The 27,796-nt window shown below is 42.1% G+C and overlaps 1 protein-coding gene across 1 annotated transcript; it reads right to left on the bottom strand.

The window, feature by feature from the left end:
* Positions 1 to 377: 377 nt before the first annotated feature.
* LOC112260307 (neuroligin-1-like) lies at positions 378 to 25,213 on the bottom strand. Its single transcript, XM_042327902.1, has 5 exons — positions 25,204 to 25,213; positions 23,374 to 23,586; positions 9,271 to 9,483; positions 2,739 to 3,528; positions 378 to 2,154 (listed from the first exon to the last, which is right to left on the bottom strand). Exons 1-5 carry the CDS (start codon positions 25,211 to 25,213, stop codon positions 1,326 to 1,328), a joined length of 2,055 nt encoding a protein of 684 aa, XP_042183836.1. The 3' UTR covers positions 378 to 1,325.
* Between the last annotated feature and the right edge of the window lie 2,583 nt (positions 25,214 to 27,796).

The raw sequence follows: 27,796 nt of genomic DNA, 5'->3' as shown, positions 1-27,796 counted from the left end.
AGTCAAGAGGTTCTACTATTCCCTAGCCTTCACCTTCCCTTCTTCATGGCCCTGGGCACACTTTGTGTTTAGGGATCATTCATACGGAAAACAAAAATAATAAACAGTGCAGGTATTTACTTTTCTACGTTAAAGTTTCCTTGAACTAGTCAAGAGCAGTGATAAGTAACCTAATAAGTAATAGCAAATAACATTGATCAAAAGATTACAATGAAACGTCCCTCCATCGGGATCCCAAACAGCGAGTGATTCACCACTATCAAAAAGTTGTACCAACACACATTGTACAAAACTAGTCCTTATACCCATGTTCACTCAAGCTATTGTGTATGTACTGTAGTTACCGTAAGCCCACCCTCCCCTGCTGTCCCCAATTATGACCATGACCTTAACCCATGTGGGTTTGTGGGTTTGTAAGCCAATCAGAAGTGTTCCTTCAAACTATTCCAATGGGGCTGACTTTATTTCTTAATTATGACTTAATCAGCAGAACAGCCATCAAGCAGATAAATTGTCATGCGCTTCGTGCTAAAAATATCCAGTATTCTTTGTCCTCCAGCTCTCGGTATAGACAGCACTTGTGTGATGAAGCTGTATCTGCCAGAAAGCCAGTGGATCCCTCCGTTTTTGTTCTGCTGGCAGATTTGCGGAATTGACGCCCAAGAATGACTTAAACAGCATTGGTGCTTTGTGTACATATCTAGATATGTAAAAAGGCTCTATACAATAAAACTGTTCCCCAAAAATAAATTTCTGAGAAGAATCCACGACATTTTGAAAATGTTTACATTGTGCATAACCTTTAAGAGTTTTTCCCTCTCTCTCTAGATTGTTTTTGTCATATCTTACATTGCCTCTACTTGTAGAGTAACACATGCCTAAATTGGTTGCATCTCCCCTTGACTCCAGAAAGAGTACTCTACAGTTTGATGCCTCAGGAAAACAATATGTTTTCTTTAATTTACAAAGCGACCTGCTACTCCTCTGAAACTCCACTGAGGTTTTTTCTCTTTTCCAAGATAACAGGATCAAGCAATTGTTTATAAAATTCCAAAGTTGATATCTGTAGCTGGAAAAGTTGACTTTGTTCTGTTTCAATAACAGAAATAAAAAGTATCCTTCTCTTTGTTTAATTTTTCATTTGAAATATTTGTTTGACTTCTTTCTAATTTATTCTTTTATATCAAATGAAATTCTTCTCCCGTCCCAGCAAAATCCCTATTCCCTTAATATATTCACAGGAGTAGAAGTTATTCCACATCCGTTTGATCGGGCTGGGTGTGAGCTCTGGCATGTGCTGTGTGTGTCAGCGTCCATCCATCCGGCTATACCCTGGTGGTGGAGTGTGAGTGTGGGTGGGGCAGGGTGTGAGGCAGGGTGTTGTTCTGTGCACTACTGGGGAAGGTGTTGAAGTTGTGCAACGACTGGAGGCCCTGCATGGTGTTGGGGATCATGGTGATGGTGTTGGGGGTCATGAGGGGGATGTCGTCAGGTGAGCGGCGCATGGCTAGCGTGTAGTCTGGCGGGCAGGCAGTTCTCAGAACTACCTCGTGTGGATGCATGGCGTCGCACTCGTGGTCCAGGTCTGTGTGCTTCATTTGCAGGGACATGATCTCCTCCTCCTGTGTGTGCGCCAGGTCATTGGTCGTGTTGCGCTGGGGGCTGCAGCGCCGGTGCACGTCGTGCCGCCGCTTATCCTTCTTGTAGTAGAGGGCAGCGAAGGCCAGGATGTTGAGGAAGAGCAGCGAGGCACCCACAGCGATGGTGACACTCAGCTCAGTGGAGTAGTCCCTCTGATCCACCAGGAAGGGCTGATTCTGACTGTCCTGAGTCTCGGTGGGGAAAGGCGTAGGGTTAGGCCTCTTGGTGTTGACAGGGATCTTCTTTGGTGACCTGGGCGTGACCTCCGGTGGGGGGACCTTGGTGGTGGTGGAGATGATCTGGGTGACCTCGTTTAGGCTGTGGAGGTGGGGCACCAGCTCCAGCCACAGGTTGACCTTGTTGGCCCGGTAGTGCTCCTTGACGCGGGGTTTCAGGCCGATGTGGAGGTACAGCTGGTCTTTCTGGTTGTAGCGAGTCCACGCCACCTCCTCGAAACGGTTAGGCTTAGTGTGGATGAACTTGGTATCCTGGGGGACCGGCTGGTTAGGGTCACTGCAAGGGAAAGACGGGACTTAGTATGAGCAAAGCACCACTACAAAGCATGAGGAATGGAGGCTCATTCCAGCAGAACGAGTACCATTTTCTGGGAATGGCATAGGGAGCCAGTCAGAACACATCATAAACTGGCTTTACCATGCAAAGTGGAGGCATAAATCTCATTGGTGCCCTGTTTTATATGTCAATTTACTGTTATATATGTAGATCATTAGTATCTCGATGGTCCCTTTGGGCTCTTTGGCTGCTGAGGGAAAAAGCCATTGTCCCCCATTATGCTCCAAAAAACAATTACCTCCATGACTACATGCTTAAAGGCAAAAAAAAAATATATATATATTTTTTCTATTTAGAATCCCACTATCCAGGCAACCATCATTTGTCATTAATTAACAGCATGTCTTTGAATATGGGATGGGACAATGACACACATTGATATGCTGTCCAACATAAAACATAAAAATGTATACAACATGGTATTCAATTCTTTAACTAGACAAAAATGTAACACACACACACACACACAAGCTTGCTGGCATACACACATTACAGCTTAAAATAGGTTTCAGTACCACACATACCCAGTTTTGGCAAAATTAGTCCAGTAAGTCATCACCACAGCACTGAGCATGACGTCGTTCTTCGAGAAGTTACAGGGGAACAGTTCTGTGGGACCGATCATGGGCAGGCCAAACACATAGGGGATCTCGTCACCGTGGGCTGCGTCTGCCCACGGGGGCACCTGCTCTGTCTGGCAGTGGTGGTAGAAGGCGTAGAAGTATGTTGGTGACCCGAAGCTGGAGTGGAGATCTGCTGTGGCCACGGCCGGAGCCACCCATTGGTGGTCAGTGAACAGAGCTAGTAGGGTCTTCCTCCTGGTCTCTGGGTTGTGTTTATCAGCCCAGTCCGTGTACATGAACTTTATGGTCTCACGCAGAATGTCTTTGCCCTCCGGGTAACCGTACAGGTCGTCCACGAAGCTGGACACGGCGTAGTCAAAATCATTGGCCTGGACGCCGTTCTCATTATCTACGATGAGCTCCACAAACTTCAGGCCCTCGCCCTGGTTGACGCCCAGCATGATGTCATAGTTGAGGAACTCGCCCTGCTCCATGAGGATCTGGGGGTCGTCTGGGATCACATCTCCATCTATGACAGGCCCGAAGGCGATATGGTACCTGGCTGGCTGGATGTCCTGGTCCACCAGCTCCTTGTAGTGCTTCTTCTGCAGACACTCCACCAGGTCCACCGTGTCCTTCAGGTTGCAGCCCACCTTCTTGGCCAACATGCGAGCGTACTTAGCAGGCTGGAAGCTGACTGCCCAGCTGGACAATGCAGTGCCACTCTGTGCTATAGCTCTCTGGAAAAGTCCTGCAGAGAGACAAGGTACAAGCCAACCAGAGTCAGACAACACCTCATAATGTAGCATCACAATGCATCACACTGGGAAATGTTGTTGCCTGCTTTCCCCCAGAGTATAATAGAAAACAGACTATTATTTTAGGGATACTATGGTTGGTGCATGGGCCTTTATGTGTCTTAATCATGGGTCCTATCATTGTAAGTCATTGATGATGCATGCTGTGATAAAATAATTTCCCAAAGTAATACTCTACTCTCTCTCTACATGACCTGCCACTCAGGAGGAAATGCCACTGAAACTGTCATTACTAAACATATCCAAACACAGCATGATGTGTACTCACACTAAAATCTAAATGTGCACTTGTAGAGTTATGTGCACTTGAAGAGCGATTAAATTTGCTGGCAATAGACGTAACTCTCCTCACAACCTTGAAAATGTAAAAGTCAATTTGTCTAGCTTAGTTTATTGTGCAATTCCTGGGAGAGCACAGAGAGACATTGCCTCTTGTCTTGACAGACATCTGCATTGTTATCAGAGATTACTGCTTTTACAAACAGTCAGACTTCTATTTCAGGGTTTGTTTGACAAGGTTTGTAGACAGACTTGTTACACAGTTACAATATCAAAGGAATTATCATGACACGTATTGTTAATTCTGATGTTTTATAAACAAGAAATAACCTCTTTTAACGTACATGTATTTTTACCATTCTAATAACAAAGAAAACTTGCTTTAATTATCACATTTTCAAACATGTTGATATGAAATCTGTCTTTCGATCCAACCCACACATGGACATTGAGAAAAGATGGAAATGACAACGTTGTAGGAGCAGGATTGATCATGCTGTGTCTGAAAAGTGTCATACTGTGGTATGAATATTAATAGTTTTGTATTTAATTAATCTCCTGAAGACAATAAGATTAGAGGGAGCAATACACTGACATGATAACATTGATTGGGGCTCCCCTAAGAACGTGGATTAGTAGGTGAGATAGCGATACATTCCAAATAAAGTGGGTCTGGCGATCAGGTATGGAATACCATTAGAGCCCATATATGGTCAGTGCTTTAGTCAACTTTAACCTTCTCCCTGAGAAGAGTTTTACACAATATAAGGTCCTAGAAAAACAGGGAAAATACAAATGTATATATCCAGCTGCTAGGAAGGAAGGGAAAAGTAAAGAAGCAGGATTGTCTACAGTTCTTTGTGGTTGTGAGGCAGAGTGGCATATGAAAGGTGGGGACTATGGCAATTAAAATGTATACGTGAAGGAAGGAGAGAGAGAGAGAGAGAGAGAGAGAATCAAAAGCACTTTACACAGGGGAAGATGTTTGGGGTTCTTTTGCAGATGGGGGGCAGATGGCTATTTCGGGCAGCTAAAACAGGACAAGTAAAGGCCCAGTGCAATGATTTTGTAATAAATAAATATATACAGTACCAGTCAAAAGTATAGACACGTCTACTCATTCAAGAGTTTTTATTTATTTTTACTATTTTCTACTTTGTAGAATAATAGCAAAGACATCAAAACTGTGAAATAACACATATGGAATCATGTAGTAACCGAAAAAGTGTTGAACAAATCAAAAAATATTTTAGATTCTTCAAAGTAGCCAGCCTTTGCAATGATGACAGCTTTGCGTACTCTTGGCATTCTCTTATTAACCAGCTTCACCTGGAATGCTTTTCCAACCGTCTTGAAGGAGTTCCCACATATGCTGAGCACTTGTTAACTGATTTTCCTTCACACTGCTGTCCAACTCATCCCAAACCATCTCAATTGGGTTGAAGTCGGGTGATTGTGGAGGCCAGGTCATCTGATGCAGCACTCCATCACTCTCCTTCTTGGTCAAATAGCCCTTACGCAGCCTGCAGGTGTGTTGGGTCATTGTCCTGTTGAGAAACAAATGATAGTCGCACTAAGCGCAAACCAGATGGGATGGCGTATCGCTGCAGAATGCTGTGGTAGCCATGCTGGTTAACTTCTTGGTGACAGGGGGCAGTATTTTCACGTTCGAATGAAATGCATGCACAAATTCTACTGCCTGCTACACATCTCCAGAAGATATGATATGCATGTTATTAGTAGATTTGGATAGAAAACACTCTGAAGTTTCTAAAACTGTTTGAATCATGTCCGTGAGTATAACAGAACTTATTTAGCAGGCGAAACCCAGAGGACAAACCATTCAGATTTTTTTTTTAGGTTACTCTCTTTTCAATGAGGTTTCATTGGGAATCAAGATTTCTAAGGGACCTTCTTGCAGTTCCTATCGCTTCCACTGGATGTCAACAGTCTTTAGAAATTGGTTGAGGTTATTCCTTTGTGTAATGAAGAAGTACGGCCATCTTGAACGAGGGTCACCTGAAGTGTATTGTTAGATAAGAAGCGCATGACCAGAAAGCTAGCTTCAGTTTTCCTCCTGTTTTCCTCCTGTATTGAACACAGATCATCCCGTCTTCAATTTTGTCTATTTTTTACGTTAAAAATACCTAAAGTTGTATTACAAAAGTAGTTTGAAATGTTTTGGCAACGTTTACAGGTAACCTTTGAGATATTTTGTAGTCACATTGAGCAAGTTGGAACCAATGTTTTTCGGGATCAAATGCGCCAAATAAATGGGCATTCCGTCGATATACAGTGGGGAGAAGTATTTGATACACTTCCCATTTTGCAGGTTTTCCTACTTACAAAGTATGTAGAGGTCTGTAATTTTTATCATAGGTACACTTCAACTGTGAGAGACAGAATCTAAAACAAAAATCACATTGTATGATTTTTAAGTAATTAATTTGCATTTTATTGCATGACATAAGTATTTGGTACAGAAATATATAATTTTGCAATTACAGAGATAATACATTTCCTGTAGTTCTTGACCAGGTTTGCACACACTGCAGCAGGGATTTTGGCCCATTCCTCCATACAGACCTTTTCCAGATCCTTCAGGTTTCGGGGCTGTCGCTGGGCAATACGGACTTTCAGCTCCCTCCAAAGATTTTCTATTGGGGTCAGGTCTGGAGACTGGCTAGGCCACTCCAAAACCTTGAGATGGTTCTTACGGAGCTACTCCTTAGTTGCCCTGGCTGTGTGTTTTGGGTCGTTGTCATGCTGGAAGACACAGCCACGACCCATCTTCAATGCGCTTACTGAGGGAAGGAGGTTGTTGGCCAAGATCTCGTGATACATGGCCCCATCCATCCTCCCCTCAATATGGTGCAGTCGTCCTGTCCCCTTTGCAGAAAAGCATCCCCAAATAATGATGTTTCCACCTCCATGCTTCACGATTGGGATGGTGTTCCTGAGGTTGTACTCCTTCTTCCTCCAAACACGGCAAGTGGACTTTAGACCAAAAAGCTCTATTTTTGTCTCATCAGACCACATGACCTACTCCCATTCCTCCTCTGGGTCATCCAGATGGTCATTGGCAAACATCAGACGGGCCTGGACATGCGCTGGCTTGAGCAAGGGGACCTTGCGTACGCTGCAGGATTTTAATCCATGAAGGCGTAGTGTGCTACTACTGGTTTTCTTTGAGACTGTGGTCCCAGCTCTCTTCAGATCATTGACCAGGTCCTGCCGTGTAGTTCTGGGCTGATCCCTCACCTTCCTCATGATCATTGATGCCCCATGAGGTGAGATCTTGCATGGAGCCCCAGACCGAGGGTGATTGACCGTCATCTTGAACTTCTTCCATTTTCTAATAATTGCGCCAACAGTTGTTGACTTCTCACCAAGCTGCTTGCCTATTGTCCTGTAGCCCATCTCAGCCTTGTGCAGGTCTACAATTTTATCCCTGATGTCCTTACACAGCCCTCTGGTCTTGGCCAGTGTGGAGAGGTTGGAGTCTGCTTGATTGAGTGTGTGGACAGGTGCAGTTAATACAGGTAATGAGTGGAGAACATGAGGGCTTCTTAAAGAAAAACTAACAGGTCTGTGAGAGCCGGAATTCTTACTGGTTCGTAGGTGATCAAATACTTATGTCATGCAATAAAATGCAAATTAATTACTTAAAAATCATGTGATTTTCTGGATTTTTGTTTTGGATTCTGTCACTCACAGTTGAAGTGTACCTATGATAAAAATTACACACCTCTTCATGCTTTGTAAGTAGGAAAACCTGCAAAATCAGCAGTGTATCAAATACTTGTTCTCCCCACTGTATATCGACACAATTAATCAAATAAAAGGACCATTTGTGATGTTTATGGGACATATTGGAGTGCCAACAAAAGAAGCTTGTCGAAGGTAAGGCATGAATTATATTTTTATTTCTGCGTTAGGTGTCGTGCCTGCAGGGTTGAAATATGGTTTCTCTCTTTGTTTTACGGAGGTGTTATCCTCAGATAATAGCATTGTTTGCTTTCTCCGAAAAGCCTTTTTGAAATCTGACATGTTGGCTGGATTCACAACAAGTGTAGCTTTAATTTGCTATATTGCATGTGTGATTTAATGAAAGTTTGATTTTTATAGTAATTTATTTGAATTTGGCGCCCAGAGAGGTTAAGTGTGCATTGAGTTCTAAATAAATCACCAACAGTGTCACCAGCAAAGCAACCCCACCCCATAACACCTCCTCCTCCATGCTTCCCGGTGGGAACCACACATGCAGAGATCCTCCGTTCACCTACTCTGCGTCTCACAAAGACACGGCGGTTGGAACCAACAATCTCAAATTTGGACTCATCAGACCAAAGGACAGATTTCCACCGGTCTAATGTCCATTGCTCATGATTCCTGGCCCAAGTATGTCTCTTATTATTATTGGTGTCCTTTAGTAGTCGTTTCTTTGCAGCAGGTCGACCATGAAGGCCTGATTCACGCAGTCTCCTCTGAACAGTTGATGTTGAGATGTGTTTGCTACTTGAACTCTGTGAAGCATTTATTTGGACTGTAATTTCTGAGGCTGGTAACTCTAATGAACTTATTCTCTGCAGCAGAGGTAACTCTGTGTCTTCCGTTCCTGTGGAGGTCCTCATGAGAGCCATCATAGCGCTTGATGGTTTTTGTGACTGCACATGTTAGAAATGTTCAAAGTTCTTGAAATGCTCCATACTGACTGACCTTCATGTCTTAAAGAAATGATGGACTGTCATTTCTCTTAGCTTATTTGAGCTGTTCTTGCCATAATATGGACTTCTGTATACCACCCATACCTTGTCACAAGACAACTGATTGGCTCAAATGCAATAAGAAGGAAAGAAATTCCACAAATTAACTTCTAACAAGGCACACCTATTAATTGAAATGCATTCCAGGTAACTACCTCATGAAGCTGGTTGAGACAATGCCAAGAGTGTGCAAAGCTGTCATCAAGGCAAAGGGTGGCTATTTTGAAGACTCTAAAATCTAAAATATATTTTGATATGTTGAACACTTTTTTGATTACAACATGATTCCATATGTGTATTACATAGTGGTGAGGTCTTCACTATTATTCTACAATGTAGAAAACAGCAAAAATAAAGAAAACAACTGAAATGAGTAGGTGTGTCTAAACTTTTGACTGGTACTGTACATATGTTTTTATTGTGATGTTTCAGGGGGTACTGCAGCACCCTCAGCACCCCTACTTCCTGTTTTTATTGTGATGTTTCAGGGGGTGCTGCAGCACCCTCAGCACCCCTACTTCCTGTGGCTATGTATACAGCCATTGGAGAACAAAATACTCTCATCAACTTAATTCACACAGGTGGCATGCGACACTGAAAATGGAAAAAGTTGCAACCTCTGCATTATACCTTTGGTTGAATTGCTCCAACGGTTACCTTCAGAATAATGGGACAGGGTCAGGAGGTTGACACAGGAGGCGCCAGCCCCTGATCCGAAAACTGTTATTCGTAAAGGGTCACCACCAAAGAAAGCAATATTCTCGCTAGTCCAGCGCAGGGCTTGGATCAGATCAAGAAGTCCATAGTTTCCTTTGGAAGCTTGGTCCCCTGTGCTTAAGAAACCTGGAAGACAGAGAGTACAAAACAGAGAACAGATGAATAACCTGGGATGTCTCTAAGGTATGAACACAGAGCTGCGGTACATTCACATGCAAACATTGATTATACCTTACTCAGATTGTAAATACCCTATTTAGATAAAACTTTGCAAGAAAATCCACGTGAAGATTTTTAAGCGTCAGGTATTTTACAGTGTTTGATGTTTAATAATCATCTTTTGGAGTCTTCCTGAAAATGACTCACAGCACTCACAGACTCTTTAAGCACAGCACTCACATCAGACTCTTTAAGCACAGCACTCACATCAGACTCTTTAAGCACAGCACAGTTTTACATGCAAAACCAATAAGCGTGTGCATTTAATACTTTTAGCGATAAAAAAGGAGTTATTACTCCAAAGAGTCAATTTAGGGACGCTACGCTAAATATAATTCTGAAAATCCAATTTTGAGGCAGACAGATTTAAATCCATACCACATGAAAAATACTCTGTGGATAAAATAATAAAAATGCAGTGATCTATAGATAGCATAATATGCAGGCGATCTCAGCTGCAGACCTGCAAAGGGAAACTCTTTAAGAATGCACCATTTTGTAGTCAGAACATGTCATATTGGCCTACATCATTCATAGCTAGAGTAGGTAGATAACAAGATATCTAGCCAATTAGCCTCACCAACAAAAACAAAGTGTGCACCATATGTACCATAGAAACACATCAAAGCATTGCAAAATAATAATGCGTTTTATATTTCTGAAGAAATAGTTAAATAAAGTATAGCGTGTGACGCTTTAGCTTATTAAAGATCCCACACTCTTACCCCAACACTGTTTAATTACTTAATAACCTATTCAAGATGTTATGTATGCCATGTGAATGCAAGATATGGTTCTGGGTACCGAGATTGCAGTAGTATCGAAATAAACACAGAAGCCTATTACCAGTTTAGTAACTTCTTTCAATATTATCAGAGGCATTGCTGGTGAATAGTTATGTTGCTTCACTTCAACAAGTCCTCTGAGTGTTGTGCAAGCAGTAAGGCCCGGTTCAATTAAAGGGAGAACCATCATTCTTCTCTGCTGTTTCATTCTGGGCCTATCCCACATGGTTCTGTCCAATTAAGGACTTAAAACACTGCAGATTAATGTGTACCCATATATAAAAGATGGCATCTGTGAAATATAACTGATTAAGTCCATGCATCCCAAAGGAGCAACAGTGGAGCCGTTTAATAGCAGTCCCTATTCCCTTACTCCCTGATTTCCATGCTAAAAGGTCCATTACCTGGGAAATCACCTTGGGAGTGCTTTCCCCTATAGCCCTGAGACATATTGTATTTCATCTTATGGCTCCTTTTCAATTTGATACTTTAGCATCCTTACAGAGCTTTATATTGCTCACCATCTCCTATAGAGTCAATCTAGGTTGACCAATTCAGCAGTCACATAAAATGTATGCACTCATTAGTGTAAGTCGCTTTGAATAAAAGTGTCTGTTAAACGGCATATATTATTATATTACACAAGTATCAAAATGCGATCTCTAGCTCAGAACAAAACGCACATCCAAAGCATTGAGACCAGCAGTCAGAAAATTGACTTTTTCCATTCCATTCAAAGTTATTTATTTATTTTTGATTCTACATCAAGGCTAACCTCCTGGAAGCAACATACATCTATCAGAGATTTAGCTGGGCTGGGCTAGGATGGGGTGAGAATAAAAAAAGACTAGGCATGGGCTTCAAAATTGTTAATAACTTCACTGTTCTCAAAGAGATATTCAATGTCTGCTTTTTTTAAAAATGTTGACACATCTACTAATAGGTGCCTATATTTGCGAGGCATTGGAAAAACCTCCCTGGTCTTTGTGGTTGAATCTGTGTTTGACATGTACTGTTTGACTGAGTGAGCTTACAGATATTTTTTTGTATGTGTGGGGTACAGCGATGAGATAGTCAATCAAAAATCATGTTAAACACTATTATTGCACAGAGTCCATGCAACTTATGTGACTTGTAAAGCAAATTCTTACTCCTGAACTTATTTAGTCTTTCCATAACAAATGGGTTGAATACTTGTTGACTCAAGACATTTAAGCTTTCCATTATTAATTCATTTGTAAAACTTTAGAAAAACACAATTCCACTTTGACAATATGGAGTATTGTGTGTAGGCCAGTGACACAAAATATACATTTCATCAATGTTTAATTCAGGCTGTTACACAACAAAATGTGGAAAAAGTCAAGGGGTGTGAATACTTTCTGTACATGCTCACTGTCGAGAGGGAACACAACACAGTCAATGAAAAAGATAGTGGTCCCCAGTTAAGTGAACAGTACAGACTGGTGTATGAAGATGTCCAACACCAGCTCACTCCAGACATACTGTGGTCTAAGATCAAGGAGCAAGCTGTATCTTACTGGGGTAGAAACATACAGTGACAGTGCAGATACAGCAACTCAATGCACAGATAAGATAGTGGACTAAAGCAGCGGTATCATATCCTCTCAAAGGTGAAATCATGAAGAAAGCATGTGTCGTGGAGCATTTTTCAAGGTGAGGAGATACACAAGTACTCACTAATCTTGTGGCTATGGTACAGTGATGGATATCTTAAGGCTCAAGGAGTGATACAGATGGTTTGCGTGTCAACCTTGTGTTTATAATACTCTCTGGTCTAACATTGGGTTTGAACTGTGCTTTGTGAATGAATAAGCTAGGTACACAGATCAGAGAGGGAGTCTCAACTGAATGATCCATGTTTGAATCACTAACTAGGTTCCCATACAATTGACGACAGATCTTCATATGAATATTCTAAAATCAGCATAAAAAATAAAATCTGCAAATGTTTAGTGGTGTGTTTCCACCAAACTGACTCGTTGCAGATACAAGTGACTGGTTGATGACGTAGTGCACACAAAATCTACTTTTTCGCTTAAGTTTTCATGTACTGAATAAAAGTCTATAGTTCAATGTGTTACCTTAGAATTTTCAACTCTACTGATAGTTTTGTCACAAAAACCTTTTCCTTAAATAGAAAATGTGCCTACTCTGGTCTGGCACGTACGTAGCCAACAGCTCACAGATACAGTGCGGGTAGGGTGGTCTACATGATAACATTAATATGGTTAAGAGTGGGATATTTTGTATTTGTCAAATGGTAGTCAAGCATCAATTATCATATCACCATAATAATACACTCAATATTTATTGAAAAGGAGCATCAAGATCACTGTGCACTTTCACCACCCTATGAAGTTCATCTTAATTTATTTAATCTGTAGCCTAATAAATTGCATGGATTCCCGAGTCATAGTGGGAGGACCACACACCATATCATCGCGTGACTCAACATTTACTGAGGTATGATAGTTATTATATCAATAGTTGCACATAAAGGCGTTTCCACCACAATTTCTCGCCTAATTAAATTTTACAAACACAAAAAGTTCAACATGTTGCACGTACAAGTTGGCGTTTATAAAATTGTACCGAAGCTACTTGTTTCCATTACAGCTGTTGAGATATTTTTTTATACGATGTGACTTTACTCGGCTAAAAAATTGTGGATGGAAACAATACTGAGGTGGACATTTCTCTACAATTTGAATACTGTTGAATGGTGTGTTTGTCATTTTACTGTACGATATATTTTTGTTCAAACATGGAGTATAGGATTCAGTGTCATCCTTTTTGTCCCCTATATGGTGTATTTTCCTTTGATAGATGGGATCTGTCATCGTGTGTCTGGGGTCGGCTTAAATCATATAATCGCAACCTAACCAAGAGAAAAGGCAGATGGAAAAATGGTTTACTTGTAATGCAGCTTTCTGCACAGTCTTGATTTGTAGCCTCTAATCCTCTCCCACTGTCTTATGACTGCCAAACGAGAAAAATAAATCAGTCCATCTGTGTCACACAGAAGACCACTTAACATGTATTACATTCACAGCCAATGGCAGACAGTACCAAAAACCGCCGGGAAAGGGCCATTACCTGAAGGAAAGTAATGTGAAAAAAAATAAAAAATAGAGTTCACAGGTCCATCTCTTCGCAAGGAGTGTCTGCAGTCCCTCTAATTGCCATATCTGGAATTTGTGTAAAATACTAGAGGCTTTTATTATGAAACTTGCAGGGTTATGACAAAGCCACATCAGGCCAAGCAACATCCTGATTGAGGGAAGATACCTCTATCCATCTAATAAAAAATTGCACATCTCAATAAAAGATCCAGAGAAAGGCATACTTTAATAATTTCCACTCTGAACACCATCAAAAGGCAAAGACGTTGAATTAATCTCCATTTTGGCTTGAGAGTCAGAGGGAAATAGAGAGAGGGAAGAAAAGGCGTAGAAGAGAAAGAGTGAGTAAAGTAAAATAGGATCCCTGATGTGATGAAAAAGCTGTCTTCGACATTATTCCCAAGTCCTTTCAAGGTGAGGAGACAGAGTGAGGCAACCATGCTTGGCATGAGCTTGGAATTATACACTACATGACCAAAAGTATGTGGACACCACCAATTTTCACACACTATGCGCTTCAGCACCCGGCGGTCATGTTCTGTGAGCTTGTGTGGCCTACCACTTTGTGGCTGAGCCGTTGTTGATCTTATACATTTCCACTTCACAATAACAGCACTTACAGGTGACCGGGGTAGCTCTAGCACGGCAGAAATTTGAGGAACTGACCACGTTGGAAGTCACTGAGCTTTTCAGTAAGGCCATTCTACTAACATTCTAATGTTTGTCTATGGTCAATGTTTGTCAATGTGTGCTCGATTTTATACACCCGTTTCTGACTGGTTTGAAGGGGTGTCCACATACACTATATATACAAAAGTATATTCGGATGTTTGGCACCGTTGGCATTACGGAAAGAAACATTGTCCAAATGTGTTGCTGCTGTATTTGCTTATCTGTATTATGTATTGTGCTAGAACAGCAACACATTCACACCTGCGCTCTTCATACACTAGTACTGGCATGGAGGCAACCAGGAAGCACACTGATAAAACACAATGCATTCTTTAATTTAAAGATGTACACAGGGGTTAATTGGAGTTCTGTAGGTGGTGGAATTCTCCACCACATTGGTTTCTTTTCCATTATTGTGTTTTTTACGACCAGTAATTATTCAAATGCCACAGTATGCTCATGCTCATCCTTAGGTGTTCATAAAAACAAACCTAACGTAGCAGGCATAAAATAAAGGCCTGAGCCAAGTCCCCACGTCCGTTTTCCAGTGGAAACGGAAGCTAGGTTGAAGATACTGTATCCCTGAAACCGGCGTTGTTGGTGGTTTCTGCCGACCTTGGTTTCTGCCGACCTTGGGGCTCGTGTGAGACAGAATATGAATCTAAATATATTATTTTATAATATAGAAAGTGGTTGATTTTCACAGGCAAAATGGATGCACATTCAGTATGTGGATATAGCATGTTAACATATGCAAAGCCATTCCAAATTAAAACTAAATCCAAACACAGGCAGCAGTGGAATTATCCTTCTAAGGTAAATGAGTGAGATGAAGTTAAATGTACATTTCAATAATGGGGAAGATAACAACATGTACATTTCAATAATGGGGAAGATAACAACATGTACATTTCAATAATGGGGAAGATAACAACATGTACATTTCAATAATGTGGAAGATAACAACATGTACATTTCAATAATGTGGAAGATAACAACATGTACATTTCAATAATGGGGAAGATAATCATCCTGCAGTCAGGATGCTGCATTATTCTGCAAACATTAGCCATGTCAGATTTTTATCATACTAATGTCCCTGTCATATCCCATTTCAGTAGACACTGTGTGAAATTAACTTGGACGAAGCGTAGTGTTTGCTAATGTGAATGAACACATCACATAACTCCATGCTGAGACTGCTGTATCATTAGAAATACTCCCTATTTCAACAAATGGGTCTAGAAAAAAAACCTGCTAGAAAGGTTCAGATGTTTGAAGAAAAATGTGTTCCACATAGTATCTGAGTTATATTCTCCCAGTTAGGTATAAACAGTGGTGGGAAAAGTAATACATTCTCATACTTGAGTAAAAGTAAAAGATACCTTAATAGAAAAAGACTCAAGTAAAAATGAAAGTCACCCAGTAAAATACTACTTGAGTAAAAGTCTAAAAGTATTATGTTTTAAATATACTTATGTATCAAAAGTAAATGTAGTTCCTAAAATATACTTAAGTAATAAAAGTAAAAGTACAAATAATTTAAATTCCTTATATTAAGCAAACCAGACAGCACAATTTCTTTTTTACAGATAGCCAGGTCACACTCCAACACTCAGACATAATTAAAAAATGAAGCATTTGTGTTTAGTGAGTCCGCCAGATCAGAGGAAGTAGGGATGAGAAGGGATGTTTTCTTGATAAGTGTGTGATTTGGACCATTTTCTGTCCTGCTAAACATTCAAAATGTAACAGGTACTTTGGGTGTCAGAGAAAATGTATGTAGTAAAAAGTACATTCTTTTCTTTAGGAATGAAGTGAAGTTAAAATAAAAGTTGGCAAAAAAATAAACAGTAAAGCAATGTAAACATACCCAAAACAACTACTTTAAGTAGTACTTAAAAGTATTTTTACACCGCTGGGTATAAATGTATTAATAGGAAGTAATTGTGATTGGGTGTGGTTGCTGTTGGTGGGGTTTCGGTGGATCAGAGATACTTTAATATACTCAGTTCCAGTTGAGGTGAACAGGGGAGACTAATGAAAGCTAATGCAAACACTTGCACTTATTCCACTTGGATAACTTTGCTTAATGTATGCGCAGGATCCACCTGAACAGAAACTTGAACACAGAGGCTGTTGTACAGAATCCACCTTAGAAAAGGATAAACTGAGGGACTAATGAACGAACAACAAATAATCAACATTTCACTCAATCAGTCTAGTTTTTCAGCACTAACAGAATTAATGGATTGGTATTTTGTAATGCACTCTGGGCTTTGTGAAAATGTGTACAGAAAACCCAGTTACTGTAACACATTCCAACATGCCATAATGTACCTCTACTCAGTGCAAAATATTGTTCAATTACTTTAAATATTTGATGGTAAACGCTGTATGTTGCTCCTCCGAGAGAGGACATATTTCAAATGCCAATATTCTATCTGATATCCATTTACAGTGTACCTTCAGCTAAAGGATAGAAAACACCCATGCTGTACTGACATGGCAACTTCTCTCTTCCATGTTAGTCGCTAGTGCAAATCAAATTACTCTATCAAAATTAAATGAAATCATGTACAAATGTCTTGCTATGCATAAACATGTTTTCATTTGTGTTCAGCCCCCTCCCATCCATAAACAAATCCCTCACCAAGGCCATCAACTCCGTCCTGTTACTGGGTGTTTCGAGCTGCTGAACTGAATCCATGGGATGGTAAGTAGTGTGGTGTGTTAGCCAGCTAGGGCCCAGCACAGCAGAGTTGATGGGAGATGTAATTACAGCTTTGAACAGTGTGTGACTAAGCTGTTTCACAGACCACAGAGGCATTGTTTATTTTCCTTATAATAAGTAGGTCTAGACTCGATTCTAATTCATGACTAGAGAGTGGAAAGAAAAGATGCCCCACTTTATAGGGCCTAAAGAGGAAGTTATTTCAAAGCTGTTTCCATTTCTGTTGTATTGTTATAGCTCCTGCTGCAGTTGTTACAGTTGCAGTGATGTCATCAGGGATAGACAGTGCATTTGTTATGTAAATCATTGTGACTTGTGACTCAGCTAAATCCCTAGCTTGTTGATAAATAACCATTGCTTGGAGGTCACACTTTGTCACTTTTTAGTTAACCATATGTAATGTTTAACAGCATCTACACTATGTATTCATCAGTCATTATATGATGCAAATTAAATGGAATGCATACTTGAATTTTCAAACTTCAAACTGTATCAACACAATAAGAGCTACTTATGTGTGATGTTTATTGGTGCAGGTAGCAAGGATGTGGATCGACGTACACTGAGTGCACAAAACATGAAGAACACCTGCTCTTTCCTTGACATAGACTGACCAGGTGAACACAGGTGAAAGCTATGATCTCTTATTGATGTCACTTGTTAAATCCACTTCAATCAGTGTAAATGAAGGGGAGGAGACAGGTTAAAGAAGGATTTTTACGCCTTGAGACAACTGAGACGTGGATTGTGTACTGTATGTGTAACATTCAGATGGTGAATGGGCAAGGCAAAAGATTTCACGTTCAACAGTGTCCCGGATCAAGAATGGTCCACCACCCATAGGACATCCAGCCAACTTGACACAACTGTGGGAAGCATTGGAGTCAACATGGGTCAGTATCCTTGTGGAATGCTTTTGGCACATTGTAGAGTCCATGTCCTAACAAATTGAGGCTGTTCTGAGAGCAAAGGGGGGGGGGATTCTTAATATTAATATTAGGAAGGTGTTCTTAATGATTTGTACACTCAGTGTACTGTAGAATTATATTTCTATGTGCAAGATGTGAAACTGTCCCCAGATAAGGACAAAACTCCCATTACAAAGCAGTCTAGGAGATGGTTCCTGAAAATTACATTCTTTTGAATCCCAAAGAGAAACCAGATGCATGTCGTATGAGGGTCTGCAGATTCCTCTCCCATCTCAATGGATTGCTGCATATGTGTGGAAGCACTAGTGTACAACATGTACAACAAGCAATAGTGTACACACTCTGTACAACATGCATGCTAGCCCCAGACTGGATCCCTGCTCTCTTTGAAATGTGCCTCTCAGCAGAGCCACGCTTTCTGGGGGCTGATCAGACTTGTTAACCAGCTCCCTTTCTTAGGAGACATTTGCATACAGATAACAGGTCTCTGCAGACTAACAGGGGAAGGAGAGAGAGAATAGGGAGAGACAGAGGGAGGGTGAGTCAGAGAGGAAGGGGAAAGAGACGACAAAGAGAGAGAAATACAGAAAACTGCATAGTAAGTGAACTTTGCATTAGCATACATTTTTCTATCACCACACTGAAACATATTCCAAGGTCTGGGTAAAATGTAAATAGACCAGTTGTGGTTAAGATGGTGGTAGACTCATGACAACTGAAAAGGGAAGAGAAAAGATGCTGACCTGGAAACAGATCATAAGTCAACAGAGCACAGACTGATATTAGAGACTTCACATGGGTAATGATCCCAGGGCTGTCTGGGCATCACAGACATCACAGTGTCCGTCCCTTAGGAGTGCACAGAGCCACTCAAAAACCCTGAGACCTCATTGTAGGAACCTGCAAGCTGCATGCAAGGTCTTCCTAATGAGCCAAGGCAGAGCAGGAAATTATGTCGCGGCGCCTGCTACCTCCTGTCATAAACAGCATGGCTGTCATCAGGGTTCCAAATGAGTTCTGCGGCTGTCCGCATTGGAAAATCCTTTTTGGTTCCATGAAAAACCCTTTTTTGTTCCAGGTAGATTTATTCTGGGTTCCATGTAGAAACCTCTGTGGACATGGTTCTACATGGAACCTAAAATGGTTATCCTATGGGGACAGCAGAAGAACAGCTTTTGGTTCTATATAGATACTGCTTTTTTTCTAAGAATGCTGAGAGGCCTCAGAGTCAGACTATGGTTAGGTTGGTTGGTTAGACTAATAAGACATTTCAGAGATGTGTTTGAAAGGATTTATGTACAATGATTTCTTATTTTCTAAACAGACTTTTCACTTGTAAGTAAAATCTGGGATTATTAATGCCATATGTATTTTTGTTCGGTCTCCTGCACTGTTGATTTAAATGGTCACTTGAGTTATTACCCACAATGCCCTATTCTGTGACATGTTTATCATGTTGGAATACCAGATACTGTCACGTGTAGACATATTTCCTGACAAGTTGCCAAATAGTGGGGAGGAGATGAGTCTCTGCCAAATAAGGAATTATCTCTGCAACAGTCTGAGGAATAATTAGTAGAATACCAGCAACAAGAATTAATTGTTTGTACAATACAAGTGGTACAAATGTCTTCTTCAGAATAATACAAACAGATTTGCTTTGTATTTATAAAGCTTACATTCTTATCTAAAATAGAAATGCTATAAAATTAAATGTTTTTTGAATCAACCATGTAAACTATACAACACAACCTAATAGTAATAATAACTTTATTTGCTAACGAGTACTATAACGGAGTACGGTTCCAATTTGAGTAATAATATAACAGTTACTGATCAGAGATAAGTCATTAGTTTTGTTATCAATTTCCTTCCAATTACAGTTATCCAAATAAATATTTGTGATGATTATCATTCCCTCTTTGTTGTTGCAATATAAAAAAATCCCCCCGCTCCAGAATTCTAATTGTTTTCGTCACACAAACCCTTTCCAAGTTCCTGTGGGACATACTACTACTAATTGCTTTAGTGAGGGATATGAAAAATGGCTAAAATGAGCTTTCCCATCGCAGAGTTGAGCGCACTCTGCACTCAACGGGGGGTAAAATGCAGCACTGACCGGGAGTATCAATTCCTGAGGGAATAATGCACAGTCATGAAGCCACCCACTCTGGCATTGGTCATCTTGCAAGGGGAGGATAACTGTTTCTATATCACTCTACAACCAACCCTGGAAACGACCAAGACACTGGCACTGTAGGACGGTCTCTCTCGGATGACAGCTGGTATGCCCGATGCCATAGTACAGGTAGGACGAGACAGTGTTTATATCCTTGCCCTCAATGCCCTGTGACTTGATATCCGCAGGCCTAATGCACATTGTCTACTTTGAAACAAAAACTTGTTGGTCTATAGGCCTACGTAACGTAGACATTGTTTACATTGAGTGAGGATGTGCAACGTTTTTGGATGTAACGCAAAAGTAATATAACGAGTAGTTTAACAAACTACTTTCCCCAGTGAGTAATAAGTCAAGCACACTGCTCAAAAAAATAAAGGGAACACTAAAATAGCACATCCTAAATTGGAATGAATGAAATATTCTTATTAAATACTTTTTTCTTTACATAGTTGAATGTGCTGACAACAAAATCACACAAAAATTATCAATGGAAATCAAATGTATCAACCCATGGAGGTCTGGATTTGGAGTCACACTCAAAATTAAAGTGGAAAACCACACTACAGGCTGATCCAACTTTCATGTAATGTCCTTAAAACAAGTCAAAATGAGGCTCAGTAGTGTGTGTGGCCTCCACGTGCCTGTATGACCTCCCTACAACGCCTGGGCATGCTCCTGATCAGGGGGCGGGTGGTCTCCTAAGGGATCTCCTCCCAGACCTGGACTAAAGCATCCGCCAACTCCTGGACAGTCTGTGGTGCAAGGTGGCGTTGGTGGATGGAGCGAGACATGATGTCCCAGATGTGCTCAATTGGATTCAGGTCTGGGGAACGGGCGGGCCAGTCCATAGCATCAATGCCTTCCTCTTGAAGGAACTGCTGACACACTCCAGCCACATGAGGTCTAGCATTGTCTTGGATTAGGAGGAACCCAGGGCCAACCACACCAGCATATGGTCTCACAAGGGGTCGGAGGATCTCATCTCGGTATCTAATGGCAGTCAGGCTACCTCTGGCGAGCATATGGAGGGCTGTGCGGCCCCCCAAAGAAATGCCACCCCACACCATGACTGACCCAACGCCAAACCGGTCATGCTGGAGGATGTTGCAGGCAGCAGAACGTTCTCCACGGCGTCTCCACAGTGTCACGTCTGTCACATGTACTCAGTGTGAACCTGCTTTCATCTGTGAAGAGCACAGGGCGCCAGTGGCGAATTTGCCAATCTCGGTGTTCTCTGGCAAATGCCAAACGTCCTGCACGGGGGTTGGGCTGTAAGCACAACCACCATCTGTGGACCTCGGGCCCTCATACCACCCTCATGGAGTCTGTTTCTGACCGTTTGAGCAGACACATGCACATTTGTGGCCTACTGGAGGTAATTTTGCAGGGCTCTGGCAGTGCTCCTCCTGCTCCTCCTTGCACAAAGGCGGAGGTAGCGGTCCTGCTGCTGGGTTGTTGCCCTCCTACGGCCTCCTCCACGTCTCCTGATGTACTGGCCTGTCTCCTGGTAGCGCCTCCATGCTCTGGACACTACGCTGACAGACACAGCAAACCTTGCCACATCTCGCATTGATGTGCCATCCAGGATGAGCTGCACTACCTGAGCCAGCATTCAAAAGTGACCAAAACATCAGCCAGGAAGCATAGGAACTGAGAAGTGGTCTGTGGTCCCCACCTGCAGAACCACTCCTTTATTGGGGGTGTCTTGCTAAATCCCTATAATTTCCACCTGTTGTCTATTCCATTTGCACAACAGCATGTGAAATGTACTGTCAGTCAGTGTTGTTTCCTAAGTTGACAATTTGATTTCACAGAAGTGTGATTGACTTGGAGTTACATTGTGTTGTTTAAGTGTTCCCTTTATTTTTTGAGCAGTGTATAATGACCCCAACACTGGATGGTAGTAAATGTCAACAAAAGAAAATTCACATGACAACAGACTGGAAATGTGTGCCTTTGCAATTCCCTGAGCGATTTCTGAAAATATCCTATTGGGCTATACCCTAGTGTTCATGTCATTTCCCCAAGGCCAGAGACGACTAACAATGGAGGCCCAAAAAATGGATGTATCCCACTTGGCACGACTGAGCCCATCTCTGCAGTTAGCCACCCCCTCATATCAGAGGGAAGATGACAAAACAGAATCAGCTTTCATCTGTTTGTCAGCACAGAGATCCTACATGACCCTGCTGTCTGCAACAAGCGCTATGCCCTCACAGTTTATCATCACAACTTCTACCACTGCTGGGCTTAGACTGAAACACATGCAAGGGAAACCTTTTACAAATAGTTATTCTTGTCTATCTGGCAAAAAGCTATTGGACCAAGCAGAGAGAGCGAGCGAAAGGGGGGGGGCACTTCTTGTACTTTTGTCTCCAAGTTAGCTAAAGGGGCTGCTAAACTTCAAATAAATGTCAAACTCTAACATCACCAAATGCAGTTTATTGTATTCTTAAGAAGTCAGAGGCCTAGTCGTTCCGTAGCTACCCTTTCCTGTAGTCTAATTACCTAGTGGCCTCATGGGTGGAATGTTAATATTTTTCATAATTTCATAATTAACAAACATTATTTAAAGAAAAACAGCTGAAAATATGGTGTTTCTATGTCAAACAGTTTTGTTATATTTCAGTCTTCTGTGATGTATATAACTTGTAATGTTGGGATGCAAACTAAACATGTAATACATTTCAACTATATCTGACATGGTACAGGTGTCTTAATTTTTTAAAGTTCATAACCATGTGTTTGAGGTGTATACTTTTGTGTGATCCTGATTTAGCCCACTGCAGTAAAAGGTTAACACTTTTGGTGTAACAGTATGTCATTTACAGTATGTATTTCACAGCTTCATGTGTCTTCATCAATTCTATTAGCTGTGGTCCATAGAAAGGGTCACACTTTATTTGGATAGTCTGAATAGTCCATCTGTAGATGTGGCCTACACCTGATATGGCACCTCCTATTGGAAGGGAAACTGCAGTCTGTACTTTAGCAAGCAACATGGATTACGGAAGCACCACCAAATACCCTTTGGCGTGTTAACCGACGCTGATGATAAGCAGGTACAGTGAGTGAATATTTCATTAAGAACGGACATGGAACAGGACAGGAACAGCATCCGAACAAGGTGACAAAACGACATACGACAATAATGCAGAAGCAGGGAACAATCTCGGGAACAGACAGATGTAGGGGAAGTAATGAAAGCAGGTGATTGAGTCCAGCTGAGTCCAATGAATCGCTGATGCGCGTGACGAGGTAAACAGGTGTGCATAATGATGGTGGCAGGAGTGCGTAGTGCTGGGCAGCCTGGCGGCCCGAGTGCCAGGGAGGGAGAGTGAGAGCAGACGTGACAGTACACCCCCCTCAACCTGGGAGAGCCTGACGGGCCGGCCCGAGGCATGGGCGCTGGATAAGCCGGCTGGGGCGTAGAAGCCGACGAACCGGCAAGAGGCGTGGGAGCCTGGCGAACCTGCTGAGGCATAGGAGTCTGATGATCCGGCTGAGGCGTGAAGGCTGACGATCCGTTGTCCCGCTGGAACGTGGGAGCCTGGCGAGCCGGCTGAGACGTGGGAGCCTTATGATCTGGCTGGGGGGCGTAAAACCCTGACGATCTGGCTGAGGCATGACATGGGATGGGAGCCTGCCAAGCCAAACGGGGCAAGCAAACCTCTCGAGCCAGCTAGGGTGTGGAAGCCCGACGAGCCAGCTGAGGCACCCCCCTGGTTACATGGGCGCCGGCCACGAACCCGGACCCGACGTCCCCACCAAGACCAAAAAGCCAGCACTCCCTGATGCTTCAAATGTGTGCTTCTGCATTCTGTAAGAAACGATGCTGATGATGAGAACCAGGTACAGGGAGTGAACAGTAATTAAGAACGGACATGGAACAGGACAGGAACAGTCAGAGCAAGGTAACAAAATTACATATGACAACAATGCAGAAGTGGGGAAGGTAATGAAAGAAGGTGATTGAGTCCAGCTGAGTCCAATGAATCGCTGATGCGCGTGACGAGGGAAACAGGTGTGCGTAATGATGGTCGCAGGAGTGCGTAGTGCTGGGCTCCCTGGCGCCCTCGAGCGCCAGACAGGTAGAGCGGGAGCAGGTGTGACACTTTTGTGTATTCAGTAAACTCACCTTCTCTCTCCCCTTAACCACCACCTCTCTCAACCTCCTCCCTCCAAGATGAAATGTCACTGCTTCATATTGCACACAGACACAGACATATTCATCAATCTGTTCCCCCACCACAAAAGGTAACTAATAATGCTCTTCATTATTCAGCACTCTTGCTAAGCCCCTGGCTCCTGCTGCCTTACTGGCTCCCACTGCCTGCCATACCCAGGATGCACTGATTTCAACTTGTTTATTTTTTCAACAGAGGCACTAATGAACACATAAGTGTTAAAAGATACAGCTATTTCCAGCTCTGTCTGATATGCCTGCTCAAGCGTTTATCACATCCCTCAGAAAGTTATTGCATATTAAGCAACAAAACACATTAATTAAGCATGCTCCACCTAGCTTCTGTTTTAAGTTTGCATCATTATTTAATGTTCTTATGGTGCTCATGAAACATACATGAATTCAACTGAGTGGATGACTGTATTAGCAGAGTGCAGCTGCGGTCAATCCTCATGGCCATGGATTTCAATGGGGCCCCCCTCAAAGACGAGGGGGCTCACTGTAGAATTCCTAAATATTTCAGCCTATTAAGGTTTAAACTGAGTGAGCGTCTCTTTGGAGACTGGCTGTCAAACCTGTCTTGGTATGTGAGATGCACTGCAGCAGCACATGGTGAACGAGGGCTCACAAACCAACATGAACAGCAGGTCTCTGCTTTAGGATTCACAAACAGTGCTGAAAAATAACTATTTCCGGTAAAACATATCCTTATCCATTGTAAATGGCAGACATCACCTGCATCATCCAGGTATCATTATGTAAATAAAATACAAGATGTGAATCAACTTTCAGTAGGAAATTATTGCTGAGAAGAGTCAAATACCTATAGCTGTCATCACAGAGATAATTTTTCCCCAAACTGATGCAGTGCCTGGCTGTTTCTGTGTAGCAGCTGCAATAAGTCTTAATGTTATACTCCCTGCTGTGTGCCTGCTTAGAGACCCGGGTAGAGGTTGTTGATAACTTCCCCCCAGCCTGCTCTATTATTATTACCCTCTTCCATGGCTGTCAATGCAGACGATAACCTGGGAAGATTTCTTAAACAAAATGCCTAAACAACAGCCATGATCCCAAAGGATCCAGATCTGTGTACTACCTGGGTGAGCCAGGGGACAACAGAAAAAGCCATGAAAAATGGCTTTCAATTGATCTCTTCAAGAGTCGGATATCAATCATCATCAGGGCTAGGCAGCTAGGGAGTTACTGCTAGACAGACAGGGTCAATATCCAACCACAACCAGGAACTCTATGAACTTCTGGGGACAGAGAAATAGCATTGAGTTTCCACAGGGTCTATGTAAATCCTCCTCCAAAGGACTGACTTTAAATGGTTTAACTTTCACCAGCTATGAATTACACTGAAAAGAGACATAGAAATACCACAATAGCAGATGCCCCATAAAGTTTCCCCCCGTATCCAATGGCGCTGTAAGTAAAACCAGTGGAGTCGACAAAGACAACATGGAATGGGTAAAGAAGGGCAGGCCTGTCCCAGCTAATATTACCGGGGAGGGTCGTAAGAGAACCATTGGCTTGGCTGTAAGATTCAGCTCATGGTTTTCATTGAGTGTGACATGATCTTTGTTTGGATCAGAATGCTGACAGCCAGACAGCTGCCCGACCAAGCTGCTGTGTGGCTGCAGGCCTAAGGCTTTGTACCATGTATCAATGATGTAATTGCTTTAAGTGCCCACTGGGGACTCTTAATAACAAAACCACAACTGCTGAGTGTGGACTGTGTGTGTGTGTGTGTGTGTGTGTGTGTGTGTGTGTGTGTGTGTGTGTGTGTGTGTGTGTGTGTGTGTGTGTGTGTGTGTGTGTGTGTGTGTGTGTGTGTGTGTGTGTGTGTGTGTGTGTGTGTGTGTGTGTGTGTGTGTGTGCGTGTGTGTGTGTCTGGATTGATGGGGCTTGGCTGGGGTAGACTGTGGATGGGCTGGGCTGTGGATGGGCTTGGTGTGAGGTTGCCAGGATGCAGAGTTTTAGGAAGTCCAGTGGTTGTGCTCTCCCTCCCTCCCTCCCTCCCTCCCTTACTCAGATGTCTCTTTCATTCTCTTTGCCTTATACAGTATATACTGTAATATCATTTTTTCTTCTCTTAGTCTTTCTCAGTCTTCTCCCACCTCAACTCCCTGCTCCCCCAGAGATGAACTCTCATATCCTCCATGAGTCATTAAGATTATTACCTGAGGATGTGTATGACTAAGACGAATCGATCCGATGTTTGATTCTCATAGAAGTAGTGCCATTACAGTTTAATGTCCACTCACAGTGAGTAAACACCTGGCGCTGTATGTAGCCAAACATCCCTAACCAGCTCCTGGAAACAATGCAACACGGCACATGGCAGATATACGGCCGTCAGGCCCAGCCTCTGTCGCTGCACTGTGATGAATAAGGCACGGACCAGGCCATATTTCTCATGTCTCTCCCCGAGCCCATTCCCCCATCCCCATTCGACGGTGGGAGGAATATTGTGACACTTTCTGGGTGAGGCTGAGAGGGTGCTGATTGGTAATGATGTGTCTCAGAAGATCAATCCTTGGGTCCAGTGCCAGGTCTGCAATGTGGCAAATGGTGGCAGGACACACCTCACACAGGGTCAAAAACACACTTGGCACATCCCATTCCTGGGTCCCCTCGTCTAAACCCTTCACTAATTATCACTGTGATTTAAGAGACAAAGAAAGGCAGGACTTCACAGTTAACTCACTTCCCTGGTAAAGACCTCTAGGATCCCATCTCTTCGTGTATGGAGAATTAAGAAAGAGTAAAAGCATACATCTGCACCATAATGGGTGAATAGGCTTTTGGAAAACTTCCATTCGTATTAATATGAAATAGGTCTGGGAACGACGGCTCCCTATTCCCCTTCACGAGAAGGTAATTTTTTGATTAGTACAAAAATAAGAAACATCAAGAGAACATCCTAATTGCATTATCTGTTGGATCATTAAGAGAAAATACCATTATCTCTATTAAAACGTCTTACGGCTGAGATCCCGATAACGGGATCGATATGATAAAAGCCAGTGAAAGTGCAGGGAGCCAAATTGAAACAACAGACATCTCATAATTAACATTCCTCAAACATACAAGTATTTTACAGCATTTTTAAGATAAACTTGTTGTTAATCTCACCACAGTGTCCGATTTCAAAAAGGCTTTACGACAAAAGCATACAATGTGATTATGTTAGGTCAGCACCTAGTCACAGAAAAACACAGCCATTTTTCCAGCCAAAGAGAGGAGTCGATAAAGAGATAAAATGAATCACTAACCTTTGATGATCTTCATCAGATGACACTCATAGGACTTCATGTTACAGAATACATGTATGTGTTGTTCGATAGAGTTCATATTTATATCCAAAAATCTCAGTTTACATTGGCGCATTATGTTCAATAATGTTTTGCTTCCAAAACATCCGGTGGTTTTGCAGAGAGCCACATCAATTTACAAAAATAATCATAATAAACATTGATAAAAGATACAGGTGTTATGCATGAAACTTTAGATAAACTTCTCCTTAATGCAACCACTTTGTCAGATTTCAATAAAGCTACAATCTGAGTACAGCGCTCAGAGA

This window comes from Oncorhynchus tshawytscha, linkage group LG01, assembly GCF_018296145.1.
Source record: "Oncorhynchus tshawytscha isolate Ot180627B linkage group LG01, Otsh_v2.0, whole genome shotgun sequence".
NCBI classification, from domain to species: domain Eukaryota; kingdom Metazoa; phylum Chordata; class Actinopteri; order Salmoniformes; family Salmonidae; genus Oncorhynchus; species Oncorhynchus tshawytscha.
Note: the sequence above shows the minus strand (reverse complement) of the source record. Positions and strands in the feature narration are given on the sequence as shown.